Source organism: Acartia tonsa, chromosome 13 (genome assembly GCF_053477335.1).
Source record: "Acartia tonsa isolate MP-2025a chromosome 13, ASM5347733v1, whole genome shotgun sequence".
Lineage (NCBI taxonomy): Eukaryota > Metazoa > Arthropoda > Copepoda > Calanoida > Acartiidae > Acartia > Acartia tonsa.
In genome coordinates, this window is record NC_137272.1 from 26,978,950 (window position 1) to 27,005,082 (window position 26,133).

Sequence of the window (26,133 nt, forward strand, 5' to 3'; positions counted from 1 at the left end):
TGATAAAAAGAACTTCAAAAAATGTTTCCCTTATGGCTTCGAAACCGATTAATATCCGCTGGATTCAGATCCTCGCTTTTATGGATGTTGTCATTCTTGTTTTGATAGGTTGAAAAAGTATTTCTGAAAAGAAATTGACATTTTTTTCTCCTTTCACTTTAAATGGACGGTGTTGTATGTTGATTTATAGTAAGGAAGATATTGCTGCGCTTCTAATGGAATTGTATTATTATTGTCTTGTTTTAAAAATGTACATTTTTTCATTTGATATTCCCTATACCTTTTAACTTAGCCTTATGAATCATGAGTACTATAAAACAAGGATCTATACGTAGCGAAGCTCAAATAAATAATGGAATGTACAAACTGACAAAGTGAGTTACAAAGCAGATATTCAGTTGTCATAAAAAAGAGAATATGCAAAAATGCAAAGGAAATCACAAAACATTTCTTGTTTAGTATGGTCTACAGACAGAAACAAAATATGTTATAGGAATTCGAGAAAAATCACATTCACCCCATAGTTTCAAGCACTGACTTACGGACTGACAGATGACTGACAAACAGGCAAAGTGAAAAATAGAGTAGCTTCGCTACTAATAAATATGTCAATTCTTTTGTTTATTTTTATTAAACAAGTGTAAAAAGGTTATCTATTTATAAATATGAAACATTGTTTCCCAAAGTTCAGATATCTTTCAATATTCTCTCCGTACAACAATGAAATTTGGAATATCTGCTTTTTTGTTTGCCAGGTATATTTATATTATTTAATACCTATATTTGCGACAACTTTTACTACACAAAAAACTTCCAATTTTTAGCATTTACGAATGGGCCTGCTACATTTATTAAAGATCTATTGTGGTATTCGGCAACCGTGAGCCATGTCTATGGCACCCCTGATCTGGGGTTCGGTGGAGGGTCAATGGCCCTCCCCCGAGTCCTGGGGAAGGGGTCTAGTGACCCCCTCCCTACGCTTAGAATTAATGATTTGAATCTGTCATGTTTATTATGGTTAACTGTATTCTTAATTCTCCCCCACCCTTTCCAGGGATGGGGGAATCATTATTGCCCAAACTGACCATTGTATATATATTATTTATGCTTTTATGTTATGATTATTTATTCCTATCCATGTAATTATTGTTTGTTGTATATAACTCCAGTATCTCTTAACCCTTCAATAAAGTGACAACTGAAAGTAGATGTTGATCATTATCTAGTGAAAGCTAGAGAAGCGTAGCTTCTCTATAGTAAGGTGTCCACGTCTGTCACACTGCCGTAATCTAATCGAACTCCGGTGTCTGCCATTGATCCTCGGCGGATACCACAACTTTGGTGACAGCTGTGTGAGATTACGGCGAACCACAAGTGTAGAGCAGACGCGCATCTGAGGCTAAGGTACTCCCAGCAGTGAATCTGGCAAAACTGACGCAAGCAACCTGAATTACCCACCCTGGACAGCAAAGTTTAACTCTGCATCCGGCAGTTGTGGAAGCAAAACAGCGAAATCTGACGAATAACCGCGAGCAGCGCTGATATCTAACGGAGAATTGAGCGCCAAAAGGGCTGAAACAGGCCTGCGGACCGGCTGAAACAAGCCAAATACGTGTAGACGGCTGAAAATAGGCCAACTTTACTGCAAGAACTAGCAGGATCCGAACCAGTGGCGCTAGCAGGACGGGACATTCCCTGCCGCCGATAGGCTGAAACATGCCACATAGCTGCAAGCTGCGAGCTAACATACGGGTGTAGTGCACCAGAACAGAGAAAAACTACGTCAACCCCGAGTATCCTGAGAAGCTACAACGCAGCCACCCATCTAGAAGACAGATATTATATCACATTTGCAGGGATTACCACCCTAATGTGATGACCAAACAATAGATTTATGAGCAAAGCTTGGCAAACAAATTGTTGTGTTGTGATAAATCTAAGAATAGAACAGGCTTGGATTACTGTTTATTGTGATAACAGCTAAAAATAGAACAGAGTTGGTCAACAAATCTGTTATGCAATTGTGATAAGGACAGCAATAAAAGTTAGATGTAATATAATCAAAACAATCTCAAGCCCACAGCACAATAACAAATACACCCCTTATTCCAAGGGAAGGGGAGGGGGCCCCTCTCCATTTGAAGACAAATACAATCAGGGTTATATAACAGATAAGCCTAAGATTAAGAAGCAGAGGCCCCATTACACCAACACACAGTTACCCCCTCCCTCACAGTGGGAACGGACGGAGTTACCCCCGTCCCCTCACGCGCTTCCCCCTTCCTACCCACACTAGGCTAAGTCCGTCTGTAGTGTGGAGCTAGCGATCGGATATACAGAGCGCCATTCACGGGTAGCGCAACAAAGTGCGGAAAACATCATAAATCCAACGGACGAAACGGACCAATGAGGGAGCGAGCTGAGGGGTGAGAGCGCGTTTTCCCCGTGTGCGCGGATTTGACGGCGCGAACGCGCGTTACAAGGACAGAAGATTCCACGCACACACACACACACACACACACACACACTTTCACACCAGAGCAGAGCTACTCCATAGCATTTAACAGGGGTATTTTTAGCAAATAAAGAATTGCAAGTTTCTTTCCTCCTAGCTCTAGTGTGATAAGGGAAAACCCAATCAGTTCCTGACAGCAGTTCAGACCCTCAACATCTATCTACCTCAACACCTAACTATTGATAAGTACAGCTAAGTTATACCTTTGCAACTAAAACTCCCAACCTAGTGATACAAACAGTGTTGGCTGTTAGGCTAGGAAGCCTCAAGTGACAACCCATTCATTGTAGTCCTGTATAACTTTGTGCCCGCCGTTTCACCGTTGACCCAATGGACCAGCATCAAGTCCCAGGAGGTGACCAAGCCCCAGGATGGCTCCAGGATGACCCTCAGCCGGCCCCAGCCGAGTACCGCAAGCTGATGCTGAGCAATCTGCCGGAGTATAGAGGGCCGCCCAAGCAGTCCTGGTCGGCACATATCCGCCGACTGGAAATGTCATGGGCGGCTTACCGCGTGCCACCTCATGATTCCCTCAACCGCCGCAACGCCCTACTACTGTCATTGGTAGGGCAAGCGGCGGAAATGGCGTCCCATCTGTTTGGCGAGGCAGGCCAAGCCTTGACCTACGAGCAGGTCAAGACCGAGTGTGAATTGTTATTTCGTCCTGCTTTTGAGTCCCAAACGCTTAAACAAGCGTTTAGGGACTACAAGCAACACTCGACAGAACCTATACAGGCGTACATATCAACAAAGTGCGCCTTGTATAGGGACGCCTACAATCATGAGGATCTTGAATTGTTGGTGGACGAATTAAACCGTGGAATTCGTAACGCCAATGTAAAACGCCTCATGATGAACCATGAAATTGCGAGTGTACCTGAGTACACTCGCAAGGCCATGTTCACCGTGACCATGGTTACTAAGCAGCTGAAGGAGGGTGTGTGCTTAGTGGACTCGACCGACGGGCTGACTGGATCTGCCTGCATCCAGTTGCCCCAATATGACGAGTCGGAGCCAATGGAGATTGGCTCCTTGGCTCCGGGTCTCCACCAGATGGGGAAGGTCGCTCCAGATGACAAGGTTCCAGGCCGCTGCTACCGCTGCCAGGGGAGAGGCCACCGAGCTCGAGACTGTCCAACGCCTGTGGAAGTTAGCCTAGAGGAGAGGCGCACCCAGCCACGCCGTGACCGCTCTGCCAAGTGTGAGCGTTGCCACTATGACGGCCACACGGCGGCCGAGTGTAGAGCTGACTGGGCCCAGGTAGCCAGCCGCAGGCGCACCGCCGACAAAGGTGCCCCTCCAGGGAAGCCCAGCAGAGTGGTCCATATGGAAGGGAGCGCGCCCCCAGCACCACCACCGCAAGCAGCCGCCTCCAGAGCTGCGGACCGAGCCGATGGGATGCCGCAGTTCGGGACTGTCCCAGCTAGGATCAACGTACTGGGCGGCGCGGCTGAGCCCAACCGGGTTGGCCTAGGCTTCAGTCTTAACCATCTGGGGCCAGAGCTGATACAGCCCAACAACATAGCCGAGCCAGAGGTGCTGAGGCCCCAGCCTTTCAGTCTCAATATGATGGAACCTGCCCGACCGAGCCTACCCAGCAAGAGTGGAGGGGCGCTGTCCAGCGTCCCTGAGACGATGTATGGGGAGGCCCTGGCAGCCGCTGAACGAGAGAGGCAGGAGGTGCTAGCCAGCACCTCTGCATCGATGTATGGGACGCCACCCGGCATCGCCACCTGGGATGATGGGGGGGTGCTATCCAGCGCCTCCCACCGTGTGCCTGGGGCGACAACCGTCGCCGCCACCGAGATACCTGGATCCTGGAACGAACCAGCCTCCAACCTGATGTCTGGGGCGACACCCGTCGCCGCCACCGAGAGACCTGAGTCCTGGAACGAGCCAGCGGTCCCAGAGGAAGGGGTGACACCCGTCACCCCCAGCCAGCCAGCGCCACCAGCCTGCAGGGAGAGCCCAGCTACATGCCAGCCAGCGCCACCAGCCTGCAGGGAGAGTCCAGCTACATGCCATCCAGAGCCCTCTACCAGCCAAGGGAACCCAGCGGCTCACCATCAGGATAAGTTGAATTTGTTAAATGTATTGAATCCAAAACCTTGTAAACACCCAGCCTTGCCTGTGCCCCCTGCACTTGAGGCTGGGGAGATTGAAAATTGGGAAAATAAGGGCTTGCCTGTGCCACATGCACCTGAGTTCCTAGGGCAGGGGAGAGCATTGAGTAAGGGCGAGCCTGTGCCACATGCACTTCAGCCCCATGCCACTGGGCATGCCTTGGACCAGGGAAGGGAGCATTTAGGGCTAGGGGAGCCGACACCCAGGCAAGTGCCAGTCGCTTGCCAGTCTGTCATTGGGGAGGGTATCGGGGTGCCTCGGCCGCATACAGATAACGCTCAATGGAAATTTGTGTCTAGCCAGGAGCAGCCCAGCCGTGTCCAGCCCCAAGAAGCAGCCGTGACCAGAACCGGAGATCCCCAGCCGCGTGCACGAGGAAGATGGTTACCTGGAAGCCTCTCCCATTGGTGGATGGTCCTGTGGGGCCTCCTGCTGGCAGCCGTGTGGCCTACAACCAGCTACGTCCTGGTGGGGTGGGACTGTGCCAACCCCACCCATGTCACGTCTTACAACAAAGAAAAGATGTGTGACACGGAGCCCCTACACCAGGAGGTGCCCCTGGGCCACGACATCCACGTCCTGCAGCAAGTCAAGGTGAGGGAAACCACTGGGTTCAGCTGTCAGCTCACCGTGTCCCAGTGGACATTCAGGTGTGGGGTATGGGGTCACCTCAAGGTGACCTCGGTCCCCACCCTCATGAGGCCAACCAAGATAGACCCAGAAGCGTGCCGAGACCTGGCCAGGAACCGAGTATACACGTTGCCAGGCAAGACCCAGCCACTGACGTTCCAGCTGAACCACCCCCTGTTCTTCACCGTGGATGTAGTGGGCGCCCTCGTCAACAGCCCCGAGGGGGTGGGTTGCGAGGGGGAGGACGTCCACTTTGAGGGCCAGCTCTACCGCAATGAATTAGTGCTCCAGGAGCGGCGGCTGCTGGTCAAGGAGGAGACCTATGTGGTGGAGGATGGACGGGTGGAGTCCCAGTCTGACCACCTGACCCTCGACTGTCCCCATTCTGAGCTGTCCTGTATCACTGGGGAAGCAACCTATGTGTGGGACCACCTGGGAAGAGATTGCCCCTTGAGGCTGATCCGCAGCCTCCAGCCCAGCCTGGTGAGGGATGCATATCTGGTCGACCATCAGGCCCAGTTTTTCATCAACATGACCAGCCCCACCTCAATTGTGAACTGCGACTTCGAGGCCCATGCCACCAACCATCCAGCGCTGTTTGTGGCAGCTGACCCAGCCGCGGCTGCGCTGCCCCGAGTGTCGGCCAGGGTTGTTGACGTTCCCCTCCAAGCACAGATCCATGCAGGTTATATTGGATTCACCCTGGAAACACGCATGAGGAGCACTGCAGCAGAAGAAGTAGCGGCCAACTGCTGGAAGCTCCAGCAACTAGATCCGGCCCACCCGGTGCGTGTCCAGGGGAGCACGTTCTCGGTACTGAGGGGAGACATCCTGCTGCAGCTGACCTGCCAAAGGCACAAGTATGTTGTCCGCGAACACAAGGAGTGTTGGGACAAAGTGCCAGTGGAGCCCACAGGTTTTGTAGACGCCGTGACGCGGGTATACAGTGAGCACGCCACCAAGATTCCCTGTTCCTCCACCTACCCCCTGACTGTGCACGCAGAGGAAGGCTGGATAGAGTTGACCCCTGCTCCCAAGAAGAGGCCACCCCCGCTGGATACGCCTAAGCAGTTGTTGACAGACCCCTTAGATGACTTCAGTTCAGGTGGTTTGTATTCACAGGCTGAGTTGAACGACTGGCAACAGCTGCTGGCGTTCCCAGCATACAAGAGTGCCATGCTGACCGGCCTATCCTATGGCTCCTGCGTTCAGCAAGGCAGCTGTTCGGCCACAGGAGACCATGGGATAGTGTCCTACAACATTGACCGACTGGCGGAGGAAGGAGAGGCAGCCCTGGATGTCTGGGCAGGATTTAGACAAGCCATCCACGAGTGGGGAGATGGCGCCGCCATCTTGTGCTTGCTGCTGCTGATCCTCAAACTGCTGGGGGACCTCACCATCATTTCTCTGGCAGCAGCACAAGGAGGAGTCCGGGCAGCCCTGAATGCGATATCACAAGTGTTCCTGTACCACCCAGCCTTGTATAAGAAGGCGATGGCTAGAGCCAGGCTCAACCATGCCAAGTCCCGGGACTTTTCAGTGGACTGGGATGCCATCCCCATCGGCAGGGAAGCAGCCGAGGAAATGGTGTCTATGAAATCAACGGACAGCGGGCATGACCGCCCAGGTAGACCAGGACCGCCCTCTGGCAGACCCCGCGGCCCCTCAGGAGGACAGGCCGCTGCTCAGACACTCAACCTGGCAGCCAGTGCCCCAGCCGCTGCCAACAACAACCCGCAGGTCCCACTGCTGACCGTTCCAGCAACAAATGTGCCACCACCAAACCTGATACCTGCCGGCGCTGACCAACGTATCCAACCCAAGGCAGCCTCTGCCTTCTATCCCACATTGGGAGCCCATCAACCCTAAGAAGATACTCACCACTAGGATTCCATTGAATCATTATCGTTTGTATATATTTTTAGCCCTAAGGAGCGGGCCGAAGGCCTCAACCACTGTCGGAAGTCTGGTAGGGAAACCATCTCCCAGCCTTCCGAGGGGAGAGTTGTGGTATTCGGCAACCGTGAGCCATGTCTATGGCACCCCTGATCTGGGGTTCGGTGGAGGGTCAATGGCCCTCCCCCGAGTCCTGGGGAAGGGGTCTAGTGACCCCCTCCCTACGCTTAGAATTAATGATTTGAATCTGTCATGTTTATTATGGTTAACTGTATTCTTAATTCTCCCCCACCCTTTCCAGGGATGGGGGAATCATTATTGCCCAAACTGACCATTGTATATATATTATTTATGCTTTTATGTTATGATTATTTATTCCTATCCATGTAATTATTGTTTGTTGTATATAACTCCAGTATCTCTTAACCCTTCAATAAAGTGACAACTGAAAGTAGATGTTGATCATTATCTAGTGAAAGCTAGAGAAGCGTAGCTTCTCTATAGTAAGGTGTCCACGTCTGTCACACTGCCGTAATCTAATCGAACTCCGGTGTCTGCCATTGATCCTCGGCGGATACCACACTATAAAGGAAATAAATTTCTATGGGTGAGCTCGAGTTCTCCATTAAATTATATAATCATAGAGGTCTCTAGTGGCACTTTAAAATGTTTTCTATGCCAGTGAAGGCTTCTGGTAGTACTTTAATATATTTTTTCGTATCTCTTTTCTAGGAGTGATTCCTCATGGAAAGGTAGTGTAACCTCCCCCCAAAAAAAGTCATAGACCTTACCAGGACCTAAGGAAAGCTATATTGTAAAGGAAATTTCTTTATTCCTATTCTGTTATATAAAATAGTTAGGTTTTTTTTATCTGTAGCCTAGGCTTTCAATAACTACTGATCCTATTGAGTTCTCCATTTCATGGAAGCTTCACATAGGTCTCGTGATGGTTTAATGCTCTTCATTTTTGAAGTTGTCCTGATTTTAGTCTTGCTGTGGCTGTGCACGGACTTGGCAGCAGTGACCTGGCTCGTATTGATAAGAAAATTCTGCGCACTGTCAGACAAAACACAGCAACAATTGTCAGGTATTATAGTTTAATTATATAATACTAGCGGTTACGGCCCCTAGAGGCCTTTAGGGTCACTTGAGGAGTAGGGAGTCGAATTTGATAACCCAATTTCTTATTTTAGATTTTAAAAGAAAAAGTAAAAAAAATTTTTGGGGGTGGAATTTTTTTTTTTTGGGGGGGGGAGGGTGGGGTGGTTATAAACCTTCTCGGGACCTATGAGAAGCTACCCTATTAAGGAGAACCCGATCGGTTCAGCGGTTAGCAAGATCCTTCGGTACAGACAAACAGACAAACATCCTATTACTTTATTATAAGGATTGATAAAATATGACGTCTAATGTGGGCGGAAGGAATAGAAATAGAAGAATAGAAGCATATTATGAACCCTTTTTTCGTCAAATCTAAGAAGGAACATTTCTAGCAGACAAAAGTATTGTTTACTTTCGACTCAAGCTGATGTGGATTCTTAAGAAATTATAGACTCGCTACTCGAAAGTGAGGCAAAATTATTTTTGTGAAAAATCATCCAAAAGCACATTAAAAATCTACAAAAATTAAACAAAATCATATGTTAATAACCCTTTAAAATTTTACTTAATTTTTGTAAATTTTTTTATTCGATTTTGGAGGATTTTTCACAAAAATAATTTTGCCTCACCAGCGAGTAGCCAGCCTAACTTTTTTTTAAGAATCCACCTCGTTACTAAGCTTTCAAATTTAAACGAAATTTTTGGGCAATTAATTCTGATTCCGCAAAGCTTTCTACTAAGAAAATATGCTGTTAACAGCTGACTTTTATGTATGTATGAAATGAAAAAAAACATGCCTTTGTAGCAAAATGTGTACACAATTTCAACCAATGAGATCCAATGTAAATTCCGATGCGATTCTCCTATTGGCTCAATCAGACATTCCCTCTCTTTCTTAGTACCTTTATTGCGGAAGGTTAGGAGAACCCCTCTCTAAAAAAAAATTTATTTAAAAAGTTGAACTTGATGTCTGAATAAGATATATATTTCCTAAGAGTCCAACATTTTTTTTTTTTATTGAAATGTTGTCTAGGCTTGCTTTCCATGATTGTGTTGGAGGATGCAACGGATGTTTGAACGTCAACAACCCAGATAATGCTGGTCTTCAGGGAGTAGGTAATCATTTTCTAAACAGATAAGACAATGGCCGATAAATTAATGTACATGTCCAATGATGGCACGCTAAATAACCCCTTCTGTAGATTAAAATTATTGGTGTAAACGAATGAACACCCAACTTAATAAACCACCCAATCAAAATTCAGTAAAGTCCCCAAAGACGTTAAGACAACAAATAAGAAAACGTTATTACAAAAAGTTTGGGGACTAGTGTAATAAACAGCCCATTATTCCCTCTCTCTCTCTGCATTTTCAAGTATGGCTTCAATACTGAATAATATCCGCTGGATTAGAACCACTTCTCAGCCATACTGAATAATCAATTATTGCATCGTATTACAGACAATTTTACACAAAAATTTAAATAAAATCATAAAATTGATATCAAAGGCAGAAACTGACACTTTATATAAGATAGATTGGAAAAAAGATGTTTTAACGTCCATTGTTCTATGCCTGTGTATATATGAGTCTATGTAAACTAAATTTGAATTATCTTTATTCTAAACAGAACTTATGCCATTTTAATGGATTTATTATTATTTGGATGCTGCACCAGTTTTTCATCTTCTCTTATAAAGTGAAACTCATAGCGAGCTTAAATAACAATAGCCCCCATCCATCTTATTTACCTTTCCTCCTCCCCTCTATTATATCTTATGCGAGCGGCTACGTCTCTAGAGGCCTCTAGCGGTTAGCGAGATCCTTTGGTACAAACAGACAGAAAAACAGACATCTTGTTACTTCATTATAAGAATTAAATATTCTAAATCCATTGTTATTTTAGTTGAAGCTCTGGAGGAGCTTTATGTTGAAAACGAATTTGATGCTCTTCTTTCTAGGTTAGTTCTTTTTTTTAAACTGCATTATTTGTATAAATAAATCTACTGCTTTGTCAGGCATATGCCATCTGAAGTAAGAGTAGGAGTTGTTCTAAACTATATCTAGATAAAGCTTATAAAATTAAAATTGAAAGGGCTTGTTGCCTGATTGATCTTTATTCTATTAAAATCTGGTTAAGAAAACTCAAAAACACCTAATATCCATATAGCCCTGCATGTAATGTATTATAGATTTACTAGCGGCTACGCCCTAGAGGCCTCTAGGGGGCACTTGAGGAGGAGAGAGTCGAATTTAATAATTCAATTTCTTATTTTAGATTTTAAAAGAAAAATTTTAAAAAAATTTGGTGAGGCCAAAATTGTTTTTTTTGGGGGGGGGTGCAGCCCCCCCTCATTTTTTAATTTTTTTGGGGGGTGGGGGTGTCCCGACCCCCAAGAAAATAGTTATAAACCTTTCCGGGACCTATGAGAAGCTACCCTGTTAAGGAGAACCCGATCGGTTCAGCGGTTAGCGAGATCTTTCAGTACAAACACACAAACACACAGACACACAAACATCCTGTTACTTGATTATAAGGATAGACACAATCGTAGGATGCTTGTGTTCAAACATTTCAAACAATAATTTCAATTATTAATTTGATTTAAAGAGGGGATAATTTTGTTTATCATAATTGGTGATTAACGCCAATTTGTTGTCAATTGTTGTATACCCCAAGAACCATGAGTATAGTAATATTATTCCACTGGGAATTAAAGGGATAAGACAATGGTCGATAAATTAATGTACACTCCCAATGATCATACACAAAACTACCCCTTCTGCACATTTACAATCAGTGATTGAAACGATTGGACACTCAACTTAATGATCCAACCGATCAAAATTCCTTAAAAGTCCTCAAAGTGTTTCAGCCAACTTTATCATAAAACTTTGGGGACTAGAGTAATAATCAGTTCATTGTCCACTCTCTCCCTTATTATTTTATTAATTTCAGAGCTGACTATTGGGCCTATGCTGGTCAACTAGCCCTAAGACAGGTATGAAATTTTATCAGCTAGATGTCTTGATCAAAAGCCCTTGGAACAGTAAATAGAAAATATTTTTTTCTTCATATTATTGTTCTATAAGAAAGGAATAATAATACTTTTTATAAATTTATTTGTTTTTAAAGCTGTTAAAACTGTTTATATACTTTATATATACTATAAGAAATACCCTGAATGAATAAACAGATTTATAGTATAGATGTATGTACAGATAACTACCTCCCCCATTTTTACAATGACCTTTTTCGTCTGCTAGCAAATTAATTTTTTGCTACTTGCCTGTGTAAATATTTCCAACACCGTTGGTTGATTTTCAAAGACCCAATTGAGAGTCGGCACAAGGTCATTAGGGTATGGAAATACAGTTATTTAACCTCATCACCCTCTAGTGTTTTACTCTATTGTTGAATTGATCTAAAAGGAATAGATGTATTACCCTAGATGGGCTATTAGACACAAAAATCCGTAAAGTTCAAAAAGGAATTGCAAGCAGAGGAAGATTTCTGTGAACTTCATCTTAAGAAATTTGATTATTCATATCTGACTTGTCATCTTTAGAAGAAATAAAAAAATAACTGTCCTTCGGTACCAAAATGTACGTTCTAACCAATAATATGGTTAGATTGTTCCTGCATTGTGTTCTTATTGGTCCCCTATACTGATTATGGATCTATTGTTTAGGCTGTCAGTGTGACTGATGGCGTTGAAGAATCTGATTTAGGTAAGCCATTAAGGTTCTTCATTTCAGTTTTTCCAAGTTTTACAATTACTTTATACTATCTAAAAACAAACATGTACTAGCGGCTACGCCCCTATATGCTTTTAGGGGATCTTGAGGAAAGAGGAGAAGGGTGGTGAAGAAGATTTTTTACTTTAAATTTAGTTTTAAAAATAAAAAAATAAAAGAACAAATATGAGAGTTGGGAAGGCTAATCTTTATTCAGGGACGATTTTTTTATGGATTGTAGAGGTACCCCCTTCTCTAAAATAGCTTAATTTAAGGATAATAATATGGGTCCAGCAGTTGGCGAGATCCTTTGCTACAGACAGACAGATATAATCACAGACATCCTGTTACTTTTACAGAAGGATAAAATTAAGACATTTACAAGTGTTTATTTAAAACTGTATTTAATTTAGATATAAGCTTGCAGACTGACTCAGTTATTTATACCCTGGACTTAAGTTAAGCTTTACTATACACGGCTGGACCCTCAGATGTAAAAACTTTATTTTAGTGTTTGGCCAAAATGACCTAGCAATTGTATCTGTAAGTACGTCTAATAACACCCTTTGCTATTTTTAAAATCCTAGAAAATTTTTTTGGCAAGAAAATTGCATAAATTCGCAACCTTTTTTAGCACAACTACTTAACTCAAGTTATAAAACTTTTTATATAAAACCCTTTTTACAAAAAATATCAATAATTACTTAAAATTAAACCTGAAAGAAAAAAATTCTCATTACACGTGTTAATTTTCATGTTTTTGGTCTTTTTTTGAGGAAAACATAACTTCTCCTTTTTTGACAATAATATATTTTTTTAACAATTCAAAGTAAAATATAATAAAACTTAAACGGTTTTTCTTGAATTATCAATTGAAAATTTCATCAAACATGCAATTTAAGTGATGAAAATTTAATAAAATCATTTTTTGAATGTTTAGAATTACCAATTTTCTACATTTAAAACAAAATGTTAACAAAATTTAAAAACATTCTAATATATAACTTCAAAAATCAATAACATTTTATAAAAAGATGTTTCAAAAAATAAATCATTAAAAGGTATTAAAATGCATTTGAAATTACTTAAAATTAAAATGAGAACATCTTTTTACATTGTATTCTGTGTAATAGAGTTTAAATGACATGATTAGTGAATGAAATATTTCCTAAACTCATTAAGCCTTTTTGTGACTATATTAAAAATAGTTTGTTTTGTTGTATATTGTTTTTTTATTCAAATATTTGACAAAATTTTCCCTACGTCAATAAAATAAAGTCAGTTTTTTACTGTTTCCAGGTTTTTCTTTATAATTATAACAATTAAATATAATATAAATCTTCTTATCTTTTATTTGAATTATCATACACATTAAAATGTGAAGTATAAGCTAGAATAGCACTTTTTTCAACGAATATTTTAATGACATTATATCAAAATAATTCCTCTTAAATACCACACAACATATGATTGGGAAGTATAGCCATTTCTTGGAGGTATAATATTTACAAAAATACCATTAATTCTGTTTTTATCAGAAGTTAAAAAAATTGAACAATTCTAAAATAATGGTTGGCTGTCTAGATATTGAGTACACTAAGACTACGGCTCTGTTCTATTGAAATAACGTTGCAAAAAGAGGGGTTCTGAAAGTAATCTACCTAATTTTTTTTAAAGAACCAACAAGTACTGTCAGTATCTTTTTTCTTGTAATCTAGCAGACAATCAAATCATAACACAATTTTCATGATAAAATATTCAGGTTTCTACTTCACATTTTTAAAAACATACTGATCAATAAAATGTTCAATATTTTACTTTGTACTAATTGAAAAAATATGTTGTAATTCTTATTTTAAAGTTACATTTTTATCCCTGACAAAATCATAGACGACATTTAAAGGCATCTTATCTAAACTTTTTGAAGAAAAACTTAAAAACGTTAATTAAGTATGAAAACTATTTTCTTCGATTTTTCTGAAGTTATTATCGCATTCTATGGGTTTTTTATTATCATTTACTTATATCGAAAGTGCCAAACATTGTACCCCAACTTATTCATTTAATAAAAAACCAAGCGTGTATAATCATAATGGTTCAGCAGTTAGCGAGCTTCTACGCTACAGACAGACACATACATAAACATCCTCTTTCTTTTATATAAGGATAAAAAGTAAAACTTTTACAAGTGTTTATTTAAAACTGTATTTAATTTAGATATAAGCTTGCAGACTGGTTTAGTTAATTCTAACAGACACATACATAGATCCTCTTACTTTTACATAAGGATAAAAAGTAAAACTTTTACAAGTGTTTATTTAAAAATGTATTTAATTTAGATATAATTCTACCCTGGACTTAAGTTAAGCTTTACTATAAAGGAGAACCATATTGGTTCAGCAGTTAGCGAGATCCATCGCTACAGACAGACATAATCACAGACATTCTATTACTTTTATGCAAGGAGTGTTTATTTAAAAATGTATTTAATTCAGATATCAGTTTCCAGACAGGTAGAGTTGATTGTGATACAGCTCCTTATACTGATGATGATGTTGAACTACCTTCTGCCACACTTACTTATGAAGGTATCATTTCATTACATGGTTAAGAAATATCAAACTTTTCTATAGATTAACTTTTCATTTAGTTTCAGTAATAAAAACTACCAGACTTTAAGAATTAGATTTATCCCATGTTATAAAGATATTTTTCAACTTAAATTATGAACAAAGAGGGAGGTCATTTTCTAGTAAATCCTGTAAAGGTGTGTGTTATAAGGCCTAAAAATAGTAGTAGAACGATAAGGTGCTCTATATATTTGTATTCCCTATTGAATAGAACAATAGGGAAATATTTTTTTTTTTTTTTTTTGATAACCGTACCTGGAATATCTTTAAAAAATACGAAATTTCTATCAAACGCTTTGTTTGGCTCAAACTGACAAAAATTTAAAAAAAATATAATTATAATAATAATGTTTTCTATAGGTACAAGGTAAAGGTTAAGAACAATCTATACCATTAAACAAAGGAAGAAGCCATTCTTTACAGGTTGTACGAGCAGTGGACATTAAAATGAAACTTTAACAAATCATTAATACAATGACTTAGTGAAACAAACCAACACAACAAGTTACATACAGACAATTTTGAAAACATTCAGATATACAATCTATATAAGAAGGTAGTTGTTCGCTGTAGTGAAATTGAAATGAAACAATGCACATTGAAACCTTCTACTTCAAAGCAAACAAACATGAAATTCCACAAACATAAAACTAATTTTTGTCACCTTGAATAAATCAACCTGTAAAGAATGGCTTCTTCCTTTGTTTAATAGTATAGATTGTTCTTAACCTTTACCTTGTACCTATAGAAAACATTATTAATATAATTATATTTTTTTTTAATTTTTGTCAGTTTGAGCCAAACAAAGCGTTTGATAGAAATTTCGTATTTTTTAAAGATATTCCAGGTACGGTTATCAAAAAAAAAAAAAAAATTTCCCTATTGTTCTATTCAATAGGGAATACAAATATATAGAGCACCTTATCGTTCTACTACTATTTTTAGGCCTTATAACACACACCTTTACGAGATTTACTAGAAAATGACTTCCCTCTTTATGCTTCCAAAAAGTATTCTCCCTAGTTTTTACTTGTCTTTAAAGAAAAAAATTTAGCAAATTATATTTATTTTGCATATTCCCTTTAACAAGCTTAATACCTTTACGAAAAAGGCAGATTTATGCTGCATATTTTTTTGGTTAAATTTTTAATGTACTTTTACAATCCTTAGAGGCCTCTAGGGAAACTTTAGGGTAATGGGGGAGGGTGAAAGTCGAACAACCACTTTCCATTTTAGTTTAAAAAGGTTGTAAAAATTTTGGAGAAACATTTTTACAAAGCTACAGATACACAGACAGAACCTAGTAAAAGTGTCTGACTCTGATTATGACGTAAAAAAAAAATTAGCCAATGAGAGGCCACTATAAATTTTACCATTGGTCAATTACAGTGTATACTGGCCTCTCATTGGCTAATTTTTTACGTCATAATCAGAGTCAGACTTTTTTACTAGGTTAAGACAGACATCCTGTTACTGATATATAATGATATATATATAACAAATTCTTACAATTTTAGAACTGACTGCCTTTTACTCTGAGAGATTTGGAATGAATGAGGAGCAAGCTGTTGCTATCATGGGTGCTCACACTTTGGGCCACACTTCACCTGAAAACTCTGGCTACAAGGTAAATATCCTGCTGTTGCCATCATGGCTGTTTTTACTTTGAGCCACACTTCACCTGAAAACTCTGGCTACAAGAGTAAAAATCTTGCTGTTGCCATCATGGCTGTTTTCACTTTGAGCCACACTTCACCTGAAAACTCTGGCTACAAATACAATACAAATATCCTTCTGTATTATGATTCATAATGTTGTAATGCTGCTGAGGAAGTTGAAAAGAAAAAGTAAGAAGATATTTGTTTTGGGAAGAGTGTAATTTTTGAGTTGTGGAGAAAAAAAATCCCCAATTTTTTTACAACCTGTGTAGTGTGTAGGCCTTAAAAGAATCATAACTGCAAAGAAAATCTAAATTGGTCCAGTAGTTTGTGATATCTTTTGGAACAGGCAAAATGACACACATAAATTATCTTGTTACTTTTAATTGCCATGCTATTTTCAGGGTTCTTGGGTATCTGGTGAGGGTAACCTGTTCAACAACAACTACTACACCCTCATGCTCAGTGAAGACTGGATTCAGAGGTAACATATCCTAAATATGAGCCAATCTTTTCAGAATTGGTTATAAACCTAACTTCGCCATTAATTTTTTCAAAGTTTACTGCTATAAAATTAAAAACTGTATTCGTCACGAATTTAGCCTTTGTAAAGTATTTTTATGTCTTCTCAGGAAATATAGATGAAAATATAATCATTAAGAATATAGAATATGTGGATATTGTAACAATAAAATTTTTGTCGTCCATATAGATCATCAGATATTGGTCAATACTTTCCTCCTTGTGCAGGGGAGGGGACAGGGTAAAGTCATAAAGGGGGTACTATCGTTATATTACCCAGCTGAATAAAACAATTTATCAGGTATTTTGATAATATCTCAAAATATTCATGTATTCTATAAATCCATTATTATAGAAATGTGAATAATGAGACTGAGCCCAGATGGCAGTGGAATGCAGCAACTTCAAGAACAGGAATGATGCTGAATGCTGATTTATGTCTTCTCAAGGTGATTATTTCCTTCAAAAATGTTAAAAATCAGCATGTTTTGTATGAATGTACTGACTTTTATAGAGTTGATATGCTTTTAGAGTAGTAAGTAAGAATTCTAGTGCAACTAATAAAATTAATAGGGCAATTCTAACATGTCTAAATTAACAAGAAGAGCTAACAGTTACAAACTGATGTTCATGCCCTAATCATTCGTACAAAAAATTAGTACAAGCTTACCTCTATTAAAGCTTGTACAAAAGCTTGTCCGACTATTTGGCTGGGTAAAGAAAAGCGCCAATTTTAAAAATCACGTAATTTTTATCTTTTTAGGCTCTTGAACTGGACGAATTTGGAGAAAGTGCCTGTACAGTTGACACATGTGGAAAGTCAGGCGGAGCTAACTATGTCCAGAAGTTTGCTGACAGGTGGGTCACATTTTTTTTCTTCTTCAAGACGACATTTCACCATGCCTATTATCTTCTACTTAGGAGACAATTTTATTGTAACAGTAGACAAAAGTGTTAAATAGACAACAAAAAATATTAAGCTAAAGATATGGTGCTTTACATTACAGTGCCAAACGAGAACTAAAACCCTCTATTTTTATGTAAACTAAAAATAAAGGGGGAGGGTACTTTTCCCACCTTAACTAACCCATGTAGAAGGCTGTAACCCTGAGAGCCTATACATGTGGTGCTCTAACCCTGCGGGGTTACTTAAATATTGGATAATAATTATTATCCAATATAACCTACCCAAATCTGACCTAAAGTAACAACAGATAAATGAACTAAGGTGGGTTCAGTGCTTGACTAGACACTTTTAAGAAAATCGTCATTATTTTAAAAACATAAAAAACAGCTTTAAAAGTTGAACACTGTCAAAATATTGTTTAGAAATTTTTCTCCTCTTCCTGCATCATGAATTGAACACTAGTAATATTTTAGTCAATCTACATGGTTGGAGAAATTCTCCAAAGCCTGGACCATCATGCAGTCTGCTGGAGACTACACCCTTGTTGATCTTGAGGATTAATTGACCCAGCCAAGGATGTCCTAGCTTTTGATGATTACCAAAATCTGAGAATTCAATTTTTGAAAACTTAAACTTTTTTTCTAAAATAATAGATCATGTTTTAATTATTTTATCTGCAATTTGCTCAATTATATCTATATTTTTTTTTGTTTGATTATTAGGTTAAGCATTAAATTGTAAATTATATTATACATTCTTTCAATACTTTTAAAGAAACAAATATACATGCACAGCAAAACAACAAAATTTTATCTTTAGTAGCGTAGCCACTCTGTAATTTACTTTATACGTCCGTCAGTCAGTCCTTAACTGAAGGGTAAATTTGATTTTATGGTTGTTATACACAGCTATTGTTTAGAAAAGATTTCCATGACATATAAGCATCAAATATATGAATTGTTTTGTCTGTCTTTCGGTCATGCTTCAAAATCTATAAACCTTATTCTATGTTTATTTGTTATGCTTTCTAAATCGTACCTATCTATAACAGGAATAATCATCCAAAGTTTAAAATCGATAGGACAATTCTAACATGCCTAAATTAACGATAAGAACTAACCATGACGTACAGAGCCTACATATAGAATAGCTTCGCTTTTAAAAAATTTAAAATATTTATTGCATCGTTTTTTCCGCGGAAATTAAAAAAAAAATTTAAGATTTAAACAATTTCAGTGTGGCCACAACCAAAAAAATACTGATACTGAAGAAAAAAAAGGAAATACTGAAAATACTGAATCCTAAAATAAGAAAAAATACTGAAATACTGAACAAAAATATACAAATACTGAATAAGTATTTTTTATATGATTCCTCATTTCAAAATTTCATATATCATAGCTTTATTATTAGGGGGATATTTTAAAGATCTTTTAATTTTGCCTCTTAGATTTTCTTGCACCAATTAAGCAGAAAATGACTGATAAATATTTTAAATGATTAGAAAACTTAAATACTTTTTAGTTGAGTTAAGAGCATAGACGTCCAACCTTTTTTTTTTGGGGGGGGGTTAAAATTTTTTTAAGGGGGGGTTAATTCGCTTTTGGGGGGGGTAAAATGGCGTGCGAAGCGCGCCGCAAATTTTGTTTACCCCCCCCCAAAATTTTTACCCCGGGGGTAAAATTTGTTTCGGGGGGGGGGGTAATTACCCCCCATGAAATCTGTTGGCAAGGGTAATTTTAATTTTATTAAATATTTAGAATTAAAAATGCGCGCGAAGCGCGCAAAAATATTTTTTTTGTTTAAGATATTTTATTTTGGGGGGGGTATTTACCCCCCAAAATTGTTTGGGGGGGTTAAATACCCCCTCCTAAATGGTTGGGGGTGCCGTAGGCACCCCCAGGTTAGGGGTAAATTTTGAATGGGGGGGGGGGTAATCGCCACTTTACCCCCCCCCCCCCCTAGACGTCTATGGTTAAGAGCATGGTAAAAAACTTTACCATCAATAATCATGCAAAGTACTCACCTTAGATTATTCATTCTATTAATAGACAAAAAAAATATCTGAAAAAATACTGTATAAAAGCATCTCAAATATCTAAAAAAATTATATTTGAGATGAAATTGAAAAAAAAAATGTATACTACCATAAAAAAAAGCAAAATTAATGTACAAAGTTATAGGGTAATTTAAAGGAAAGTAAAGTGAGGCGCGTAGCGCTGAAAAAAATCTGACATCAACTACTTGAAAAAACATCTTATTCATGCAAATTTTTTTGGAATTTAAGAAATAATGAAAATACTGAATCATGAAAATTTCCAAATATTTTTTTTGTTTAAGATATTTTATTTTGGGGGGGGTATTTACCCCCCAAAATTGTTTGGGGGGGTTAAATACCCCCTCCTAAATGGTTGGGGGTGCCGTAGGCACCCCCAGGTTAGGGGTAAATTTTGAATGGGGGGGGGGGGTAATCGCCACTTTACCCCCCCCCCCCCCTAGACGTCTATGGTTAAGAGCATGGTAAAAAACTTTACCATCAATAATCATGCAAAGTACTCACCTTAGATTATTCATTCTATTAATAGACAAAAAAAATATCTGAAAAAATACTGTATAAAAGCATCTCAAATATCTAAAAAAATTATATTTGAGATGAAATTGAAAAAAAAATGTATACTACCATAAAAAAAAGCAAAATTAATGTACAAAGTTATAGGGTAATTTAAAGGAAAGTAAAGTGAGGCGCGTAGCGCTGAAAAAAATCTGACATCAACTACTTGAAAAAACATCTTATTCATGCAAATTTTTTTGGAATTTAAGAAATAATGAAAATACTGAATCATGAAAATTTCCAAATCCTGAAAAATACTGAATAAAATTTTCAAATACTGAATATTCAGTATTTACTGAAAATACTGAACCCCCAATTTCCAAATACTGAAGAATACTGAATATTTTCAGTATACTGAAAAATGTGGCCACGCTGCAATTTTGTTATCCCCGGGTAAGGGAGCTAACAAAACCGGTTTTAATTTTCTTGTTTTTATTTTAATATTCTTGGAAAATTGTCTGTAACACGATGCTATACATAATTTTCAGTAAAGCTATGAACCAGTTCTTATCCAACAAATAACTATCCGTTTCGAAGAAGCTATACTATATCAATCCATGTGTCCCTGGAGTACTTGAAATACTAGAGTTGAAGAGATGGATTCTATAAATGGATATAGAATACGTGGATATTGCGAGAGATTCTCGCATACTCTGATAACATGTATCTCCCAGCTGGCTAATATTACGATAAGTCCCCCCCCCCCTCCTTTATGACTTGTCCCCATCCCCTCCGTTAGAGAAGCTTTTGACCAATCCTTATAATAAAGTAACAGGATGTCTGTTTGTCTGTGTGTTTGTACCTAAGGATCTCGCTAACCGCTGAACAGGTCCCGGAAAGGTTTATAACTATTTTTGAGGAGGGTACCACCACTATCCCAAGAGAAATCGCCTATAGAAATTTTTTTTACTTTTTCTTTTAAAATCTAAAATTGGGTTATTAAATTCAACTCTCCTTTCCTCAAGTGCCCCTAGAGGCCTCTAGGGGGGCGTAGCCGCTTATATATATAATATAAAGGACTTTATTATTAACCTAAATTAAGGACAAAAATTCCCCTGTCACAATATCCAGGTATTGAATATCCATTATTTGAAGAGGCTTGTATATAAGAGTCTTATTAAAAACAATCATAACACTACAAAATTCTGTAATATTTTTCAATTTATTTTAAGCCAAGTTTATTTAAATAATGCATTTATGCTACGAATCTTAAATGATTAATTTGTAAGGGGAGGGACCCAAACCTCCTTATTTTGTGTTGTTATTATATCAACTTGAGTATGCTAATATCCTTATATTAAAGTAACTGGATATCTGTCTTTCTGTTTGTATCGAAGGATCTCTTCAACCGTTGAACCGAAATGATTTTCCTTTACAGTATAGCATCTCATAGGCCCTAGAAACGTAGCCGCTAGTATTCTCAGTGTGGCTACAACCAAAAAAATACTGATACTGAAGAAAAAAAAGTAAATACTGAAAATACTGAATCCTAAAATAAGAAAAAATACTGAAATACTGATCAAAAAAATACAAATACTGAATAAGTATTTTTTTATATGATTCCTCATTTCAAAATTTCATATCATCATAGCTTTATTATTAGGGGGATATTTTAAAGATCTTTTAATTTTGCCTCTTAGATTTTCTTGCACCAATTAAGCAGAAAATGAATGATAATTATTTTAAATGATTACAAAACTTAAATGCTTTTTAGTTGAGTTAAGAGCATAGACGTCCAACCTTTTTTTGCGAAGCGCGCCGCAATTTTTTTTACCCCCCCAAAATTTTTACCCTGGGGGTAAAATTTGTTTGGAGGGGGGGGGGGTAATTACCCCCTCTATGAAATCTGTTGGCAGGGGAAAATTTTGTTTCCCCCCCCCAAAATTTACCCCCGGGATAAAATTTTTGGGGGGGGGTAATTTAATTTTATTAAATATTTAGTATTAAAAATGCGCGCGAAGCGCGCAAAAATTTTTTTTTGTTAAGAGATTTTTTTTTGGTATTTACCCCCCCAAAATTGTTTGGGGTGGGTAAATACCCCCTCCTAAATGGGTAGGGGTAAATTTTGAATGGGGGGGGGGGTTAAAATGAAAAAAAATTTTTGGGGGGTAATCGCCACTTTACCCCCCCCCCCCTTGGACGTCTATGGTTAAGAGCATGCTAAAAAACTTTACCTTCAATAATCATGCAAAGTACTCACCTTAGATTATTCATTCTATTAATAGACAAAAAAAATATCTGAAAAAAATACTGTATAAAAGCATCTCAAATATCTAAAAAATTTATATTTGGGATGAAATTGAAAAAAAATGTATATTACCATAAAAAAAAGCAAAATTAATGTACAAAGTTATAGGGTTATTTAAAGGAAAGTAAAGTGAGGCGCGAAGCGTCGAAAAAAATCTGACATCAACTACTTGAAAAAACATCTTATTTATGCAAAAATTTTTGGAATTTAAGAAATAATGAAAATACTGAATCATGAAAATTTCCAAAAACTGAAAAATACTGAATAAAATTTTCAAATACTTAATATTCAGTATTTACTGAAAATACTGAACCCCCAATTTCTAAATACTGAAGAATACTGAATATTTTCAGTATACTGAAATATGTGGCCACGCTGTATAATTCTGTATAGAGAAATAACTCTTATGTACTTTGATACTTAAAGGGAGTGTGAACGTAATAATTTCTCATCTGATTATCAAATCTTAACATTTTCTAAGCACATTTCACTACACTGATCAACCAAAAACGTCCTATTAACAAAAATATGCAGGAATAATGCCTTGATTTTATGGTATTTTGGGAGGGAAAAAGGAAAAAACAGGGAAAATCTGAACGTTTTTGTTTCTTATAATGTTTGTAGGGATATTTAACTTGTCATATATAGTTGAAACAATTTACTTACTGTTAAGGATTTATTTTATGATATAAAATTGCCAATTAGTTTTTTTATAACGTAGTAATTGGTTAATAAAGACCAATTTTAAATTCGTAGTATTGACATAAAAATACCTCACTGTCTACAAAGGGTTGAATCTCACAGGTGATAGCCTGATATCTAGTTGCCGAATGTGTACGCAGTTTCCTGAGTGTTTCCTCATCCTAGCTCAATATTTACTACTAGCTAAAAAAGCTTCAAACTTCAAAAAAAAAAAATCAAAATTTAAAAAATTCAAATTTATAATGTATATTGTATAAATCGTTTACACATTCAAATTTTGATTTTTTTAAGGGAAGTTTGAAGATTTGTAGCTAGTAGTAAATATTGAGCGAGGATGAGGAAACACCCAGGAAACTGCGTACACATTCGGCAACTAGATATCAGGCTATCTCACAGGTTATTTAAAATAATAATATCCTTTTTTATTGTGTTGGACAATAAATAACCCACTTTGGAGAATTAGTTAACACTTTTATCAGACTGTTTATAAAGAAATGTTGCGTCTTTATTATTTACAAATTTGTAATTAAAGGTGGGCGAGAGATGGGCCATCTAAAGTTAATTGGATACTAATAAAAAACCTGTTTCTAAATTTGTTATTGTATTTGGTTTTCAATAAAAAATATTGCTTATTTTATCAATTTCTAAGTAACTATACATTGGTTTAAAGCAAGGATTATGTTAAAAGTCAGCTTAACCGTTAGGAAAAATCATGAACTATGTGAAAAAGTTTAATTTTAGCTATAATGGGAGAAAATAGCAATTTAATGCACATTTTATATAATACGGAAAATTTCTTCCTTTCCCTGTACCTTATAAAAATCGTCGGAAAAAGCCGTTTTTTAAGCAAACAAAAGCGCGTTTTGCTCTATCTGTGTGATATTATGAATGAGATAATGTTAAGATTTGATATTAAGATGAGAAAAAATTACGTTCACAGTCCCTTTAAAATAAAAGTTGTGAAAATTTACTTTTCTTGAAAATTTGATACAAATTCTTTGCTAAAAGTCAATAAATTCTCTTGTATTGAAACAAAAAGAATGACGTTTTACTTAGGATTTTGTAATAGTTATATATCGCATCGTAAAATTTTAAGATTTTAACTAGTTTTTGTAGACCCGAGGGCCGAACGCTCGGGTTAACAAAACTGGTATTAATGTTACAATTTAATTTCAGTATTCGTGGAAAATTGTCTGTAATATGATGCTATATATGGTTTTTCAGTACAGCTGAGAACCAGTTCTGGTGTTCATTGAATCTAGTTTTTAAAAAAACCAGCTTTCTATCTTGAACAGCAACCTAAAAATTCAAGTTTCTTCAAACTGACAGAAATTTATAATTATATAGTAGCTTCGCCACAAATATTGTGGATTATACAATATTAGATTTGTAAGGATGTTTTAATTCAAAATTTTCTTATGTATGATCCCTTAATCTATGGTAAGGAAAAATAAAAAAAAAGCTCTTAAAGTAATATATTTCTTCCCAAGATTCTTTCTCACTTACATAATGTCATTTATAAAACTATACATTTTTTACTAGCGCAGTTACTCTTTAAACTAGGGTTAATAATATCAAAATTAAATTTCCATACCTTCTAGGTATAAAGGTTTACTTACAGCAGTTAAAAATACATTTTTAAAAGCGAAGCTTTTCTATAATTAGGATCGGTCCGTCCGTAACGGATAGCTTTTTTCGTTAATTTAGGCATGTTAGAATTGTCCTATCGATTTCAAATTTTAGTTAGGTGCGATTTAGAAAGCGAAGCAACTCTATAATCATTACCAAAATGTCCGTACGTCCATTTTAAACATGTTGATTTTTTTACTTTTTTAACAAAAAATTTTTATGTGATCTAATCATCGGATTGATCTGATTTTTGGTATATTGATTCCTCGTACAACAAAGAATAATGTAATAAGCGAAGCAACTCTTTAATCAAGTCCTAAAAATGTAGGTATGTCCATAAACATTATCCTGTATCAAGCAGTTTTTCAACAAATTTACTTACAATTTTGCTTTGACTCTTATACATTTATATTATGATTATTAAGTTCTGACACTATTCAAGTGTTAATGTCCGTTTGTCCTACCGTTTCAGTGCTTCGCTTTTATGGATGTTGTCATCCTTGTTTAAATATATCTAATGTTTTTGTTTGTCTTGGCTACCCCTAAGAAAATAGCTTAAATCCACCACATAATCAGTAGATATATTCCCTGGAAGAGTAGAGCCCAATCGGTTCAGTGCAGTAGTTACAGAGATCTTAAGCTTCAGACGGACAGACATCGTTCTATTTTGTATTACAGATTATTTAAAATATTTGGGGTCTTAATAAATGATCTTAACTGCAAGTTATCTGATTAAATATGTGCTCTTTAGATTACTTTGTTGATATCTATGTGTGCAGTCCAATCTAACGGCCGTCCATTTTTAGGTCGAGCCAGAACAGAAGGTTGCTTTCAGTCTACTGCGGCAGATATTATAAATAATCGGTCTGTTCTTTCTTTTTTCCAATTATTCAAAAACAAAACTTTTTTCAGACCGTCTATCTATAATGTCTGCCGGCTCTTAAGAGAAATCTAGGCTGGCACTATCCAATATACAGGTAGAGCTGCCATTTCTCTTTATAAAGTAAATATTGTATCCTAACCCCTATTGTATCTAAATTAAGGGGAGGGAAAACTAAGGCTGGTAGCTAGGATAAAGCTTTAGGTTTAAAATGTTGATTCACATATTAATATTTATTATTTTTAGCAAACCAACATCAACCTGCCCCCTAATTCCACGACCTTCATATTTCCAGAAACATATGCCCGGACAACCACAGTGGTAACCCGGGACTGGAGGACT

At 37.5% G+C, this 26,133-nt stretch overlaps 1 protein-coding gene across 1 annotated transcript; it reads left to right on the forward strand.

The window, feature by feature from the left end:
* The first annotated feature begins 673 nt into the window (after nucleotides 1-673).
* On the forward strand, nucleotides 674-18,395 carry LOC145303756 (putative ascorbate peroxidase). Its single transcript, XM_080145365.1, has 12 exons — nucleotides 674-755; nucleotides 8,154-8,252; nucleotides 9,300-9,382; nucleotides 10,173-10,227; nucleotides 11,226-11,268; nucleotides 11,959-11,998; nucleotides 14,500-14,592; nucleotides 16,152-16,261; nucleotides 16,697-16,776; nucleotides 17,170-17,263; nucleotides 17,578-17,672; nucleotides 18,195-18,395. Exons 1-12 carry the CDS (start codon nucleotides 721-723, stop codon nucleotides 18,280-18,282), a joined length of 915 nt encoding a protein of 304 aa, XP_080001491.1. The 5' UTR covers nucleotides 674-720; the 3' UTR covers nucleotides 18,283-18,395.
* Nucleotides 18,396-26,133: the final 7,738 nt, after the last annotated feature.

What these genes read in the sequence shown, in the direction of transcription:
- LOC145303756 (XM_080145365.1), top strand. Translation starts at nt 721, where the DNA reads ATGAAATTTGGAATATCTGCTTTTTTGTTTGCCAG. An exon ending in TCTGCTTTTTTGTTTGCCAG is followed by an intron (nt 756 to 8,153) that starts GTATATTTATAT and finishes TCCTGATTTTAG; the next exon opens with TCTTGCTGTGGCTGTGCACG. An exon ending in GTCCAGAAGTTTGCTGACAG is followed by an intron (nt 17,673 to 18,194) that starts GTGGGTCACATT and finishes GTAATATTTTAG; the next exon opens with TCAATCTACATGGTTGGAGA.